Source organism: Lepidochelys olivacea (assembly GCF_965140295.1).
Source record: "Lepidochelys olivacea isolate rLepOli2 genome assembly, chromosome: 18".
NCBI classification, from domain to species: domain Eukaryota; kingdom Metazoa; phylum Chordata; order Testudines; family Cheloniidae; genus Lepidochelys; species Lepidochelys olivacea.
In genome coordinates, this window is record NC_140428.1 from 20,867,020 (window position 1) to 20,881,287 (window position 14,268).

The 14,268-nt window shown below is 39.7% G+C and overlaps 1 protein-coding gene across 5 annotated transcripts in view; it reads left to right on the forward strand.

Annotated features, from left to right (window-relative positions):
* RERE (arginine-glutamic acid dipeptide repeats) overlaps window positions 1-14,268 on the forward strand; it is a 401,924-nt gene that overhangs the window by 263,347 nt on the left and 124,309 nt on the right. For all 5 annotated transcript variants that reach the window (XM_084652065.1, XM_084652067.1, XM_084652068.1 and 2 more), the window contains 2 exons: window positions 3,180-3,304; window positions 4,358-4,457. In XM_084652065.1, coding sequence (XP_084508191.1) covers window positions 3,180-3,304; window positions 4,358-4,457 — 225 coding nt within the window. The remainder of the gene's footprint in view (window positions 1-3,179; window positions 3,305-4,357; window positions 4,458-14,268) is intronic.

Here is a 14,268-nt window from a genome sequence, read left to right on the forward strand (position 1 = left end):
AGGAACTTTATGATACAGTTGATGTGTGACCTTCTGACCCTGTAAAAACAGGGGAGGTTTAGATCTTTGATACAGAAGCCCTGAGTCCATTTTTTGAGTGCATTGTATGGTCTGTTGGCTGTGAAAGATGAGAGGAACCGGGAAGCTTGTAAAACCACTGTGGTGCCTTAGTCATTTCTGGTTGTCATAATACAGAGTGAGGAAGTAGGGATTGCAACTTCATAGCATTATGACTGATTGACTCAGACAAACAACCCGCTGCTGGACGTGGCTTTAGGGAAGGGTAAAAGCTCTTAGTTTGTTCCAACTTATTTGGGAAAATCTTTCCTGACTGTTGTAGATAATCTCCTTGTACAGGAGCATGGACAGAGCTAGAACTAACTTTGACATGTTAGGGCAAATCCTTCCAATGGGAGTTGAGACCACTCATCCTCTTGTAAGATCGGGCCCTTGTGAGATATTCCGGCTGTGTTATCCATCCAGACTCCTTTTTCATAGATTTCAATACTAGAAGGGACCACTGTGATCATCTAGTCTGACCTCCATAGAACTTGTGCAAACTAATTCCTCTCACACATCTTTTAGAAGAACATCCCATTTTGATTTAGAAATTGATAGTGATGGAGAATCCACCACAAGCTTTTATAAGTTGTTCCAATGGTTAATTACGCTTAAAATTTTAACTCTCGTTTCCAGTCTGAATTTGTCTAGCTTCAACTTTCATCCATTGGATTGTGCACCTTTGTCTCCTAGATTGAAAATCCCATTATCAGTATTTGTTCCCCATGTCGGTACTTATAGACTGTAATTAAGTCTCCCCTTAACCTTCTTTTTGTTAAGCTAAATAGATCCGACTAAACAACTCGACTGTTATTTCTTGTGAAAGTTGAAGAATGTACATTCTGTGTAGCATCCTGGAGTATACTTGCTTTAAAAAACAGCCCCAAAAAAGTGACTAAAGCACATGTTACTTTTTAAATTAACAATACTGGCATTACTGTACTTGGTACTTCCAAAGCTACTTTCATCTGAAGCGATCAGTGTACTTTACAGACATTCTTCATCTGCCTTGTGAGGCTTATTTACTAGCTATATTTTATAGATGGAAAAACTTGGGTACAAAGAAGAGTAATTTGGGGTACCTTCATTTTTGGTTGCCCGATTTTTGAGACTCTTAAGGCTCATGCGGAGCGGTGCAGAGCACTTACCTCTGCCAGTAACTTCAGGGGGTGTTAGAGATGCTCAACACTTGTGAATGTAAAACTCCAGTTGGGCACCTAAAATAAGGGAATATTTTCAGAAGCATCCACTAAAGTTGCTTGTCCAAGGTCAGCAAATGAATTGGGGTGTGTTTTCACTAGGAGGGGTAAAAAGGTATTTTCTCAACTCGACTTAGCTAACTTGAGGTCCTAGTGAAGAGGCAGTTTGTAGGTTTCACACAACTCAGTAGGTCAAATAAAAGACAAGGCTCCCCCTTAGTCTTTAAGTTGACCTGCTAACACATGCAAAAACAGTAAGCTGCTTTGTCTTCAGTAGGATTTTTACCTCAAGTTAGTTAACATGAAGAACACACCTTTCTTCTCTGGCAAAGACAAATCCGGGATTAGAATCTAGGAATCCTGACTCTGAGCCACTGATCTAGCCAATAGACAACAGTGCCTTCTTTTTATTTAGATTGTAAGCTTTTGCTGGCAGGAATAGTCTGTGTATGTACAGCACCTAGCACAGTGGGGTCCTGGACCATGACTTGGGCCTCTTGGGGCTACTGTAATAAAAGTAGTAAAGATAAAGTATGTTCTGGTTGCAATAGTGCCCTGTTTTAAAATTCACAGAGCTAGATGTGGGATTCTGGTCTGTGAGTAGGGCTCCTAGGCACAGTGGTAATTCAAATACTACATTATGGTGATAGATGAAGGAAAACCATCAACGAATGTTTACTGTATACTCACTATGCTGACTGTTTCTGTTGTGTTGTCTGGTTTGCTAACAGCTCTGTGACATGACCCATTAAAGAGATTCTTTTTTGGAAACACAGAAATGAAGCTTGTTGGTCCTCGGGTATGAAAGGATGCTAGTTTGTTTAAGCACCTTGGCTGCTGGAAGCAGGTGCACAGTGTGTATATGTCTAATACACATCTCCACTGGCCATGGGGGCTGTAATGTCTGCTTATCCTTCAGCAGCAGAAAATTTCAGTGATAAATCCATTTTCCTAGTGAAGAAGTAAAAAAAATAGTTTGAAAAGCAGAAAATGAAAGACCTCTGAACCGATGACTTCTAATTACTGGTTGTATATAAATATTGCCTTTCAAAAATGTTTAGAATTGTAACTGTAAGAGGTAATTATAAGGCTTAAAAGCTGTTTCCAAAAATGATCTCCACTATCTTGTCCTATTTCTACAGATGACTAAACATGCTAATTGGGTCTCTTGGTACATTTGATGGCAGAGGTCATTTCCCTGAGCTATCTTGCTTTCTGCAAATTTCCTTGGGTCATTTTGGGGTTTTAATGATTTACTAAGGCCTTATTTGTAAATCTCAAACATGTTGGTTTTTACTGAGGAGTTAAAATGAAGTAGATACCTCCCTAGGTAGTCATATGTTTGCCTCCTTTCATATTTATGTATTATGTGCATGCAGTTTATCCTTCCAAACAGTGGTTAGAATGGTTTCCTTTTAACAAGTGGAAACAGCTTGTTTTCCCCTTCAGCAGAGGTTAAACTATCCTATGTTTGTGAAGGTGCTTTCATTTTTGTACGATGGAGGACGATGCTCACAGTATGAGTTTAAAAATGATTTAAAATAACTCCAGGCCATGGTGCTTGCAGTGAGATGCTTGCACCTGGAATGTGCACCCTAAAGGCTTCCCTGTGAGTGCAATAGGAGATGGTGCTACCTAGTGATGTGTGCCAGCTGATGTTGCTGTTTTTTGAAAAAGGGAGGAAGCATGATCTTTAATGAAGGCACAGGACTAGGAGGCCAGTAGATCTGGGTTTAATTACCAATACTGCCACAAATTCCCTGTGAAACCTTGGGCAAGTCACTTAGCCTGTCATTGCCTTAGTTTCTCCATCGGTGCAATGGGCATGATAACACTTCCCTCACAGAGAACTCCAATGTTCAGGCCACTGCATGATGGTTATCAACACTGTTTGTTTTAACTCTGTTTCAATTTTTGTAGGCCAAGCTTCCAGATTTGCAGCCGTTTCCTTCTCTGGATGGTGACACTGTGACACAACATGAAGAACTTGTGTGGATGCCAGGGGTCAATGACTGTGACCTGCTCATGTACCTCAGGGCAGCAAGGTACATGAAGCCAAGATAACCCAGCTTCCTCAGAGCACTCAAGCTGAAATGTGGGACATGGCATAAGAACATTGAGCTAAGGTTGCCCATCATCCAGTGTAGAGGCGATATCACATTAGAATGTTAAGAAGTTGATTTTTTTAGGTTGGGAGCCAATGTCAAGACATGATGGTGTTACGCTAGCTCCAAAGCTATTTTGGGTCACAAAGGAATGTCACTCTGGGCTGTCTCTTTTGAACTGAAAACAAAGTAATTATATGTATAACATAAATAGTGATAGGTTTCAGAGTAACAGCCGTGTTAGTCTGTATTCGCAAAAAGAAAAGGAGTACTAGTGGCACCTTAGAGACTAACCAATTTATTTGAGCATAAGCTTTCGTGAGCTACAGCTCACTTCATCAGATAAATAATGATGTAATATCTAAAGTGTACAGGTCAATTAGGGAAGTAAAAGCTGTGAATAAAATAACCTTTACAGTATAGAATTCCTTCCTGTAGTAAATATTCTTTTGGCAACACTAGGTTGTACAGCGAAGGTTCACCCTAACACTATGAACTATGCCTAGGGAGTTGGATCAAACAATTCAGATCTTTATACATAAAGATCAGGCTCCCAAAATTGTGGGTCAGGCATTAACTCAGGACGTGTGGATAAATAATCATTTTTAATTTGTAATAAATGAATGACTTGGCACCCTACAGTTAGTTCCAAGACAGCTTGCTGACTTAATTAAACTAAAATTATGATGACAGGTAAGCTGTCTGGGGCAGGACTGCATCCTCATAAGAGGTGATATTCCTAGCACAATGCTGATTGGGCCTCTGGGTGCTCCAGTAATGAAGAATTAAATTATGCTAATATCGTCTTGGAGTGAGTCTTTGAATAATACCTTGAAAATTATCCAGGACTAAAAATAGCCCAATACTGAAGTCAGGCAGGTGGGCAAAACAGAGCCCTAAAAATGGTGATTTATAGTGTAAGTAGCATTTATATATTGCAAAATGTGTACAATTAGAGGATGAATTGTTTCATTTTATTTTTCAACTATAAAGGAGCATGGCAGCTTTTGCAGGGATGTGTGATGGAGGATCCACAGAAGATGGCTGCGTTGCAGCCTCTCGTGATGACACTACGCTCAATGCACTCAACACAGTAAGTATCCAGAAGTGTTGACTCCGTAAAAGAGTTCCTTGGCTTTACTGCATTTTAAAGGGCCATCTAATGTATGCAGCACATGGATAACAGATTTATTAACCCTGAACTCGAGCATGTCTGGAGTCATAGCATGATCTCATCAGTAGCCTGGGACTTACTAGCTTCATGCCACTCAACACCTCCTAGTTATCTCCTCGGTCATCTGCAGGGTTCCAAGTGAGTATTTTAGAGAGAGAAATTACTGTTCTGTATTATTATCCGTTCATATGGGTCATTCCAGATATAATTGTTATTTTCCGAAGTTTCCATAAAACATAGGGGATGCCTGACCTGACCATTGGTCTTTTCAATCATCCATTTAGCTCTGATCTGTTATAAATACCTGGTCTTTCATAAAGGAAGATAAACTGATAAAGCACTCAATTGCATATTGTCCAGTTCTTTATATGTGGGGAAAGATCTCCTTCTCACCACTCCACGGTGATCGCTTGGAAGCATGTGATTTGATTCTCTCTCTCTCATTAACTTGTCTTCCATGGCTACAAATGCTGTTAGTGGCCCTCAAAAATATATAGTTCTTCTTAAAATCCAGTTACAGTAGTTGATTCAATGTTTTTGGTTCTGAACAGCACCAGCTGACTCTATGTAACAATAATTATTTCATTTTATTACGAATAAATTTACATGTAAATTCATGGAGTGTCCTGTTCATATTTTAAGCAACAGGCTGAAAAAACTGTCTTGTGTAATGCCATATTTTTCAATAACTCAGTAAAATCTCATCTAGTTCTTCTTTCAAGGCTAAATAATCCTAGTTTTTGAAGTCTCACCACACAACTGATTAATTTAGTTGACCTTTTATTGGATATTTTCTATCTCCACTATTTCCTCCTTAACTTGCAATTTTTCTACTCTGAAAAGTCACCATGGTTAAAATGGCACCACTTTACGTATTGGGTCTGTTCCCTATATGTATTCAGAGTTGTATCCGCTGACTTTAGTGACAGATGAAGTTTTTATTCTTTTTTTAATATCTGTTCAACCTGCCAAGCAAATCCGGTTGGGCATGAGCTGTTGTATTGTTTCATTTTGTGCATAATCTACAAGATTATTTGCTAAATTCCAATCACTCACACCTAGGAAAGCTCACCAAAGGTAATGGGGCTTGTACATGTGTAGGTGAGATCCTAGTTTGACCTACAGAACCTTTAGTACTGGTGAGCACATGCGAGATGAAAAAAAACAAAGCAAAACAGCTTGACTCTTAAAGTATGTCTACATTGCAATTAGACAGCTGCAGCTGGCCCGCACCACTGACTCTGGCCTGCAGGGCTTGGCCTAAAGGGCTGTTTAATGGCAGTGTAGACATTAGGGCTCTAGGAGCAGAGCCCGGTCTCCAGCCTGAGCTAAAACATCTACACTGAAATTAAATGGCCTTAGCCCGAGTCCCGCAAGCCCAAGTCAGCTGTCATGGGGCCAGCCACTGATTTTTAATTGTCGTGTAGAGATACCCTTAGAGCCCAGGTTAAAGTTGCAGAGCTGCCAGCTAGAAACTGTGTTGGCTGAGTACATTCTATGGAATTGTTGAGAGACTATAAACTGGATTTTCCCAATGCAGTTTTTACAGAGCTATTCTTCAGAGTGGAACTACACTTTAAGGGGAGGATTACCAAACCAGACAGTCGTCCTGACGAGGATATGTTGTTCGATTTTCTTTCGTCCATTTTTTTAATTCACTTGTGCATTCTATTTTTAAACTGCTTTGCTGCAGACTGGACCAGCATCTTCATTTAGCGATCCACAATGACTCTTGTCACTGTCCTCAAAAGAATCATGTGGGGTCAGAGCGCCAGAGCATACATGAGAAGTTGAGACTACTTTTGTCCACTGTGCAAGTTAATCTGCTCCCACTAACCAAAAAGAAACTATTTATTGATACCAGCAAAATTCACCAACGTCTATTCTACTTCTGCAGATCGTTTAATAGTAAATAATATCAATGCTAACCTGGGGTACTGTGCTGTTAACTTTCGTACCCTCTGAGAGGCAGACATTCTCTATGGCTGTCTCTAATTGCTTGAGTAATTTTCTTCCTATTTATTTATTTATTTAGGCAGTTAACAAGTTTACAAATCATTGGCATGTAGGTATCAGAAATAGAGCAATAACCATTAGAACAGTGAGTTTATTTTTTTGTTTAGAGAACATTATGCAGTAATATAATAATCAAAACTCTCTTTAACAGTGTTAGTCGTAGTTGTATTTATATTAGTGTAGTGCCTAGCTGCCTAGCCATAGATCAGGACCCCATTGTGCTAGGCAAAGTATAGGGTAAGCTTCTTTACACCATCCAGGATGTGGTGTTTCTGGTGATTTTATTAAATTGATGAAGCTACTGATCCTACTCATATCTGTCAAACCAAGCATGTCTATTAAATGTAATCAGCGAATTTTTATCCCACAGCAGGCATTTCCTTGCTTGTAGCTGTTACAGAACTATTTTGCTTAATATATTGTCTTGTAATGGAACCTTACCAAAATTTTCCAAATGTTCTAAATGTGTGTGGAATTTATGTGGACTTTCAAAAGGTTGGTTTGAGGGAGAAATTTTTCTTTTTTAGGGTCACTTTCAAGTTAAAAACATGAATTTTTCATATACAAATGTCCTTACCTATGTTACATTTAGCTTACTAACCAGCATTTAAATATTATATTTTAGTTCTTGGCTTTTTTGCATTTCATTCAGTTTGGGACAGTAAAACAGTAGTCATTTTCTTTGTCTGGTTTTCATGCAATATACCACAATGCTTCAGTGACTGGATTTAAAACATTCCCCTGCAGCAACACCAAACTAAAAACTTTTTTATTTCTATTATGTTTTGTAAAAGTCTTTCCAAATAAAAAAATACACAACATAAAATAAACCCCAAACTTGAATCCAAACTACCTGACTACTTCCCTTTAAGAAGAGCTGTGTGTGGCTTGAAAGCTTGTCTCGCTCACCAACAGAAGTTGGTCCAGTAAAACATATCACCTCGCCCACCTTGTCTCTCTTTAAGAAGTCATGCTTGTTTGACCCTATCATGTGTACTTATTCAAGTATTACACTTAATTAACCTGCAAGTCCATTTTAGAATTGAGATAAAACTCGCTGGGCTTCCATTCGTAGGCTCTCCCACGGCTCCTTTCTTTAAAAGATAGACAACGTGTTAATGATTTTCGTATATTCAAGAACAGTTGCCATTTTAAGGCTATATTGCACATCCTCAACTGTTTTTCAGCTATTTTACATTTTGATTCCGTCCTTTCCCTTGGGACGGATGCCATCTGGTTCTGTTGGCTTACTGCTCTGGAGCATTTTAAGTTGCTCCATGACTTCCTATTTAGAAGACTCAAATCTCTGTTAACACCAGTAATCACCAAAGAGCTCTTGGAATTGGAATTTTCCTCCTTGTCATCGATAGTAAAAGATGAATGCAGAAACTTCATTTAACTTCTCTATCCTCTTTAATTACCCCGTTAATTCCTTGGTGGTCTGGAGGGCCTGTGGTTGTGCTTGCCAATTTCTTGCATCACAGGCTTATGAGTTTGTCTTGATATATTTGGTTGATCTGTTCTTCTTTTTCCCCCTTTGTATTTTTAATATGCATCTTATCTAGCATCGGCTGTTTTTTCCAGTCAGTTTATGTTGATCGTATTGAATTTCCACTTTGTAAGTCTTTTAATAAACCTAATAAACTTCTAATTTACCCCTTAATTAAGCTAGTTTTATTCCTCTGTTTTTGCACTTTATATTTTTGATTGGTTTGAGGTGTGTAAACCATCTGTGCCTTTTATATAGCGTCTTGCATATCCACAAGCTAGATCTTTACACCTTAAGTCTTATTTACTTTACTGTTCTGACAGCTGCTAACCATTCCTCATAATTTTTATGTCTAGTCTTTTCAAGTTGAGCACTACAGAGCTGCCCTCTTATGATATCTTATTGTTCAGTGGTCACAGTTGCCCAGTGAAGTTCTTACATTCACCTTTTTTTTCAGTGATTACATAAGATCTGCTGCTTTCTGTAGGCATTTTGGTAGAAGTCCTCTGTTCCTCTCTGCCTGGAACTATCCTCCTCTCTACCACCTTCTCAACCATGCAGAGCTGGAACCATCCATAGTTCCAGCTAAGTAACTTGGCCTGCACATGGGCTGGGTAGCACTTCCAAAAGGATTATATAGTGGGCTTGACATAGGCTGCTGGATTTCTGTCATGTTCACTGGTTGTTCACTCTTGAATCCAGGTACTCAAGATATATTTTTGGAGCGCATTCTGTATAAATGTTACATGCATCGTGTTTTAGAAGTTCCTGAAGATACCTACATATAATTCATATTTCAGTTTTGTTTCTCTATATTAAAATATCTTTTTTATGAGTGGCAGTTTCCCACTATCTGAAAATGCATTTAATCCAGTTAAAACTAGACTGTCTAAGTAGCCAAGACCTGTCTAGAAGGTTGATTTGAGTTACAGCAGATTCCACTTAACGTAAGTGTGTGATGTTCTGACAAAGGCTGTAAGAGCTTAACCAGCCATCAAAGTCATTGAGACATCAGTGGGTGCATGACTGAGCCCTAAGTTTTCATCTGGCTGGTGCTGTTGCCTGAGCTGCAAAGAATTTTGTTTTCTTGACGTGATGCCATCTTCCCTCCTCCTCCAGTGTCTGTCCACTTAGAGCAGGGTTTGGGTTTGCCCAACAAGCTAGTTGTGAGCAGCTGATGCTGTACTAAGTTGGTTTTTGTTTAGAAATTATGATATGTAGTTTGGAAGATTAATGGAAAAAATTGATATGCCGTATGATTTCTTATTATGGAAATCCAATAAACTTCAGAGCAGCACTTCATATAAATCAGACTTGACAAGCTCCTTTGCTACTGTTTTATTTATGTAATAACAGAGTGCTGTAGCCCACAGTATGATTTATTGTTAATTATACCAGATAGAAATGAAGATCAGGGATGATGCCATGCAGCGTATATTTTCTAGTATAACAACTCCTTCCAGTGATTATTTACGTAATAGCATGGGTAAATTTCAGCTTCCATTCCCTGATTTTGATGTCAGGGTTTCACGCTGTATTTATAATGCGTCTCCCAGCAAATCAAGAGCAGCAGAAGTTTTCATTTGGAGATCATTGACCCCCTAATGCATTTTGGCTGTCACTTTGGAGTGAGGAAAAAAGCCACCTTCAGAGATTCATCAACAATGCTTCCTTTTTAAATAGTGGAAAATCTCGTGCTACTGCTGTTGAAAGAGTAGCATGGGAGAGAGAGTTCTGCTGTCTGACTCTTTAAAACTAGTTTAAAAAAACCACTTGTGAACATGAAGGTTTTGATAATATATTAGATCTTTTAGAATGTTAGTCATGTGAAGTGAGAGCATTGATTTTCAGCAGAGAAAATTCTGGTTGTCAGATCTTGCATTCAACCACAACATCTTACTCCCCGATCGTAAAATGGGAGACAGTGGAGTATCGTAGATTTGTGTGTAATAGTAAAGCAACCCCACTTGATTTACCTTGTGAATTGGAGAAATACATGGCTGCGGCTCCTGGCCTCTCTTTTGGGTCAGTGTGGGTAACATCATGAGACATTCAGAGAGCCAGGATAATTAACATGAATTCTTTATATTAATATTAGTGATACTTTGTACTTACATAGCCCTTTTGGTCCAGAGCTTTCCAAAGACCAATAAGTGTCTTCTTTTTAAAAGATGTCTTTATGTAGAAGAGCTGGGCTTGAAATTAGGAATTTTTGGATTCCAGTATTTTCTTGTCCTCTCCAAAGTAATGACAAAATTTTTATCTACTCACTTAAAAAAATTCTCCTGCAATGAGTCTTTTCAAGTCAGGTCAATTTAATTTAAAACTATTTCAGCACTCTCATTTTGTGCAATTATTAATGAACTTACAAATGAGTAGCCCACTCCAGCAGCACATTAGATGTGGAAAAGGCTTTTGACTGCAGTGCGAAGGGCTAAGAAAAAACTCTTGCAGATGTATCTTCTTATGAATTAGTGATAACAAATTAATATATATAAGGCCAAACCATTTCACTCACTGTCCTAACTGCTTGTGAGCGCTGGGGAGAGCTAAATAGTTTGTTCTGCCTTCCACACCAGAGAGAGCTGCATTTCAGTGGTGGGTAACTTAATCCAACTGTGTAAGGTCAGATTGGCCCACAAGGGACAGAAGTTGCACTTTTCAAATGAAAAGATGAAGACGGGCGGCCCTGCAGTCCAATCTGATCCTATTCCAAGCTTTCAGTTTGGAGTAAACAGTGTAACTAGCTGTGTATTTATGATGCTTATGCCTTCTCTCACTCCATTGCACACCCATACAAGCACCAGATGAAATGTGTCAATTTTGCCAGACCTTTCCTAAAAGTGGGAAATTATATACCCGAACAGCCCCTTCTGTTGAGACTGGAAAAATATTTGGAGGCGTGCTTATAGCACTCATGGTGGATCAGCACCCCATGTCCACGTTTCATTCTTCCTGCTCAAAAAGCAGTGAAGGCACATGGGAAGATATACAGATCTGGCCTATCAGAGGACTGTTTGTTGTGTCAGGCAGCTCCATGTGTTTTTCACATGCCCTTTAAAAAAATATATTCTTGGAGAAAGTATTAAAATTCTTCTCAAAGAGTGTCAAAGGGAGAATTGACATGGAATTTGCCTTTATTAGCTCACAAATCAGTAAGCATAAAAGAACAGATTAACAAGAACACCAGAAAACATACAGACATCATCTTAATAAGCGCCAAGATTTAAAATGATCCCTCAGCATCAGGAGGACTCATCTCAACTGCATGTAGAATGCTGGATTCATTCCATCCTTATGACATACAAATCTGAAAGAGTATTTGCCTCCCCACATAATAGGAGGATGAGCCCTTTTCTTAATATCTGGAGCCCTATAAATCACTTCCTTAATTAAAATTCATAAGCAGTAAGTGCACGTTGTACAGCCATGTCTACATACTGCGTGTCCATGTAATTTACTTCAGTTTAATTTATACTAATGCATTAGGTGTCTTTTCTCGTCTTTTCTTTGTGTGTATTTTGTTAAAAATGCAATAAATTTTTAAGTCGTAAAGAGAGAAATGTGTGTCATGTGAGTGGTTATGCAGAACGGTTGGGGGAGCAAGTAATAAAACTTTTTTTATTGTACTGGTGAAGAAGTGGGACATTCAGACTAGCAAGCAGTAAGCCTCCAGCTCCAATGTATGCATTTTTGAGATGCAGAGCAAAAGTCAACTGTGCATTTCTGTAAAGTGGGTAGTTCCTGGACTGTGGTCCACAGATTATTTGTTGGTGGTTTGTTAAGATCTCACTGGTCATGTAGTGCAGGCTCCTCCTCTTTGCTTTCAGCATCTGACTGGTATCAGATGAAGCTAAAGCTCCGTTAAATGCTTTCCTGTTAATATTTTTCCATGTAAATTTCCATAGTTGCCACAGGGGTTTGTGCAGCTGTGAATGGGAGGGGAAGTGGTCTAATGATTGCAGATGGGAGGGCAAGTGTTTGTGAGACAATCACTGAATTGAACCATGCTGTTAAAACCCTCTTTTAAGTAACTTAAACCTCTGCCATTTCACAGAACCCTGGGTAGTACCGGTATTTCCTATTTTCATTTTGCTTTTGGCCCTGGCGCTGCTAGGTGCTGAGTGCTCTCAACTCCCCATTAACTTGAACAGCAGTTGAGGGTGTTTAGCACCTTGCAGGGATCGAGTCCTGTAGTTGAACCCAGCAGACGTAACTGCCCGAAAGTAAAGAAAGTTAAGTAGCACCAGCATTGGAATGCATATATTGAGACAGCGAAGTCATGGTTCCCGGAATTAGGAAGGTCCAGATGTCTTTGAATGCTCCTGCAGTCTCCAGTCTTTCCCCCCTTTCATTTTTTTTCTCAGCAATGTCTCATCCGGCTTTGGAGCTCAGAAGTACAATACAGCGCTCCTTCTTTTGTGTGCTTTACCCAAGAAGATCTGGGCCTTCGTATGTGTCTTCCAAACTAGAGAGAAACCACCTTTGTGACAGGGTCCTGGCTCCCAGAATTTGGAAGACATGAATTCTTGCTGTTCTTGTAACTTTTTATTTCACTTACAAACTCTCAAAAATCCAGTTTATCTCAGAAGTCAGTCTCCGAAAATAACTCAATTGGATGCCTTCATGTGGGAGAGGACTTAGGATAACCTGTTTTCTCTTGATAAATATTTTGGACACAGAGGATCAAATGCTACAGTCCTTGCTCTGACTAAACTCCCATTGATTTCCCATGGAGGTCTGAGTTAAGACTGCAGTATTTGGCTTTCAAAGTTTAAGCATTTTCAAGTTAGGGGGCAAGAGAGTTGAGAAGGACTTCCTCTTCTTCAACCCGCCAGCCCTCTCTGTAGCCAAGTGAGTACTGTGGCTGTTCACGGGATTCCTCAGCACTTTTTGCTGGGTTATGAGTGCTTTGTCTTTCATAATGCAGGAAAGCAGAGCCAGGTGATCTGCTGTGTTATGCTATTTGCCTTCGTCTCAGGTCCCTTTTGAGTACTACCCCTGCTTTTGCCTGTAAGTTAAACCACTTGTGGCATGCACCCTAAAAGCGAGTCCATTCACTTCTCTGTTTGCCTCTTTAATGGCTGCTTGACAAATAGCAAATCTTCTATTAAGTTCACCCTCTCCAAAGAAATGAGAGCCACTGTCCATGAGGTTGCCTGAGGCGAACGCATGGAAGGCGCGGGAGCCGCAGGGTACTACAGTACCTCATGGTGCCTACAGCTTTGCTCCCTATTAGGAAACTGCATAGGTCCTTTTACGAGGTATATTTTTACTGGAGATTGGGTAGCATTGTGGAATGAACAGTCTTTCTAGCCAGAATTTGGGTATCTGAAAGCAGGAAAAACAGATTTTAAAATGTCTGTGAGGATAAATCGCAAATGCGTCGTCTGAGCTTGCCAGCTCCACAGCACCATCCAGGAAGGGAGCCTCTTCATGCTGCTGCATTGTTTGCAGGAAACAAAAACGGCTGAGCAGGAGGCTTAAAACATCTGCACAGAAATGCCTCCCTGCTCTGGGGTTAGGAAGATGATGTCCCAGATCTGCCAAGCCATGGAAAAATCTCGGTATGGTGAATACTGAACATGAATATAATTTCTAGAGATAGAAAGCCCTGCTGTGTGTGTGAGAGAGAGAATTTCTGAGTAGATTCTCCACATAGTGATGGCCGGTTAATTTTTAACTAGTTGAAAACTCCTTTCTGGACTTCAGGTTTATGCAAAAAAGAAAGAAAATGCACTTGCTTCTGCCAACTTCCTTTTTCCGCATCCTTCTCCCATTGACCTTAAAATCATTGCACAGAGCTTTTAAGGGCACCATTCTCAGATTCCAGCACAGGAAATGGTTAATTTACCTACCTGTCCTTATTGTGCCTATTTTCTTAAGTAGGGCCCTGACAAAATTCAGTTTGAGGTTTCTGTGCTGACCCAGTTCAGGGCATGCGTCAAGGGAGCAGTTGTTTTTGGAAGATCAGATTATTTGGAGTGGGACAGTGCATGTTTTCCCTCCCTGCTTTTTCCTTCAGAAATGCTGCTTGCTACCTTATGCGGGTATGTTCCTATCCAAAACTCAGCCTACCTCAGTGTGTGGTAGGAATTTCCCCCTTCATTAAAAACTCAGATTTTATAAAGATTTGCAGCATTGGGACAATAACAAATGTGGGTGGCAGCTAGAGATATAAGATGGCAGAACAGTAGAAGGAAATTTAAAGTGACAACATGCACT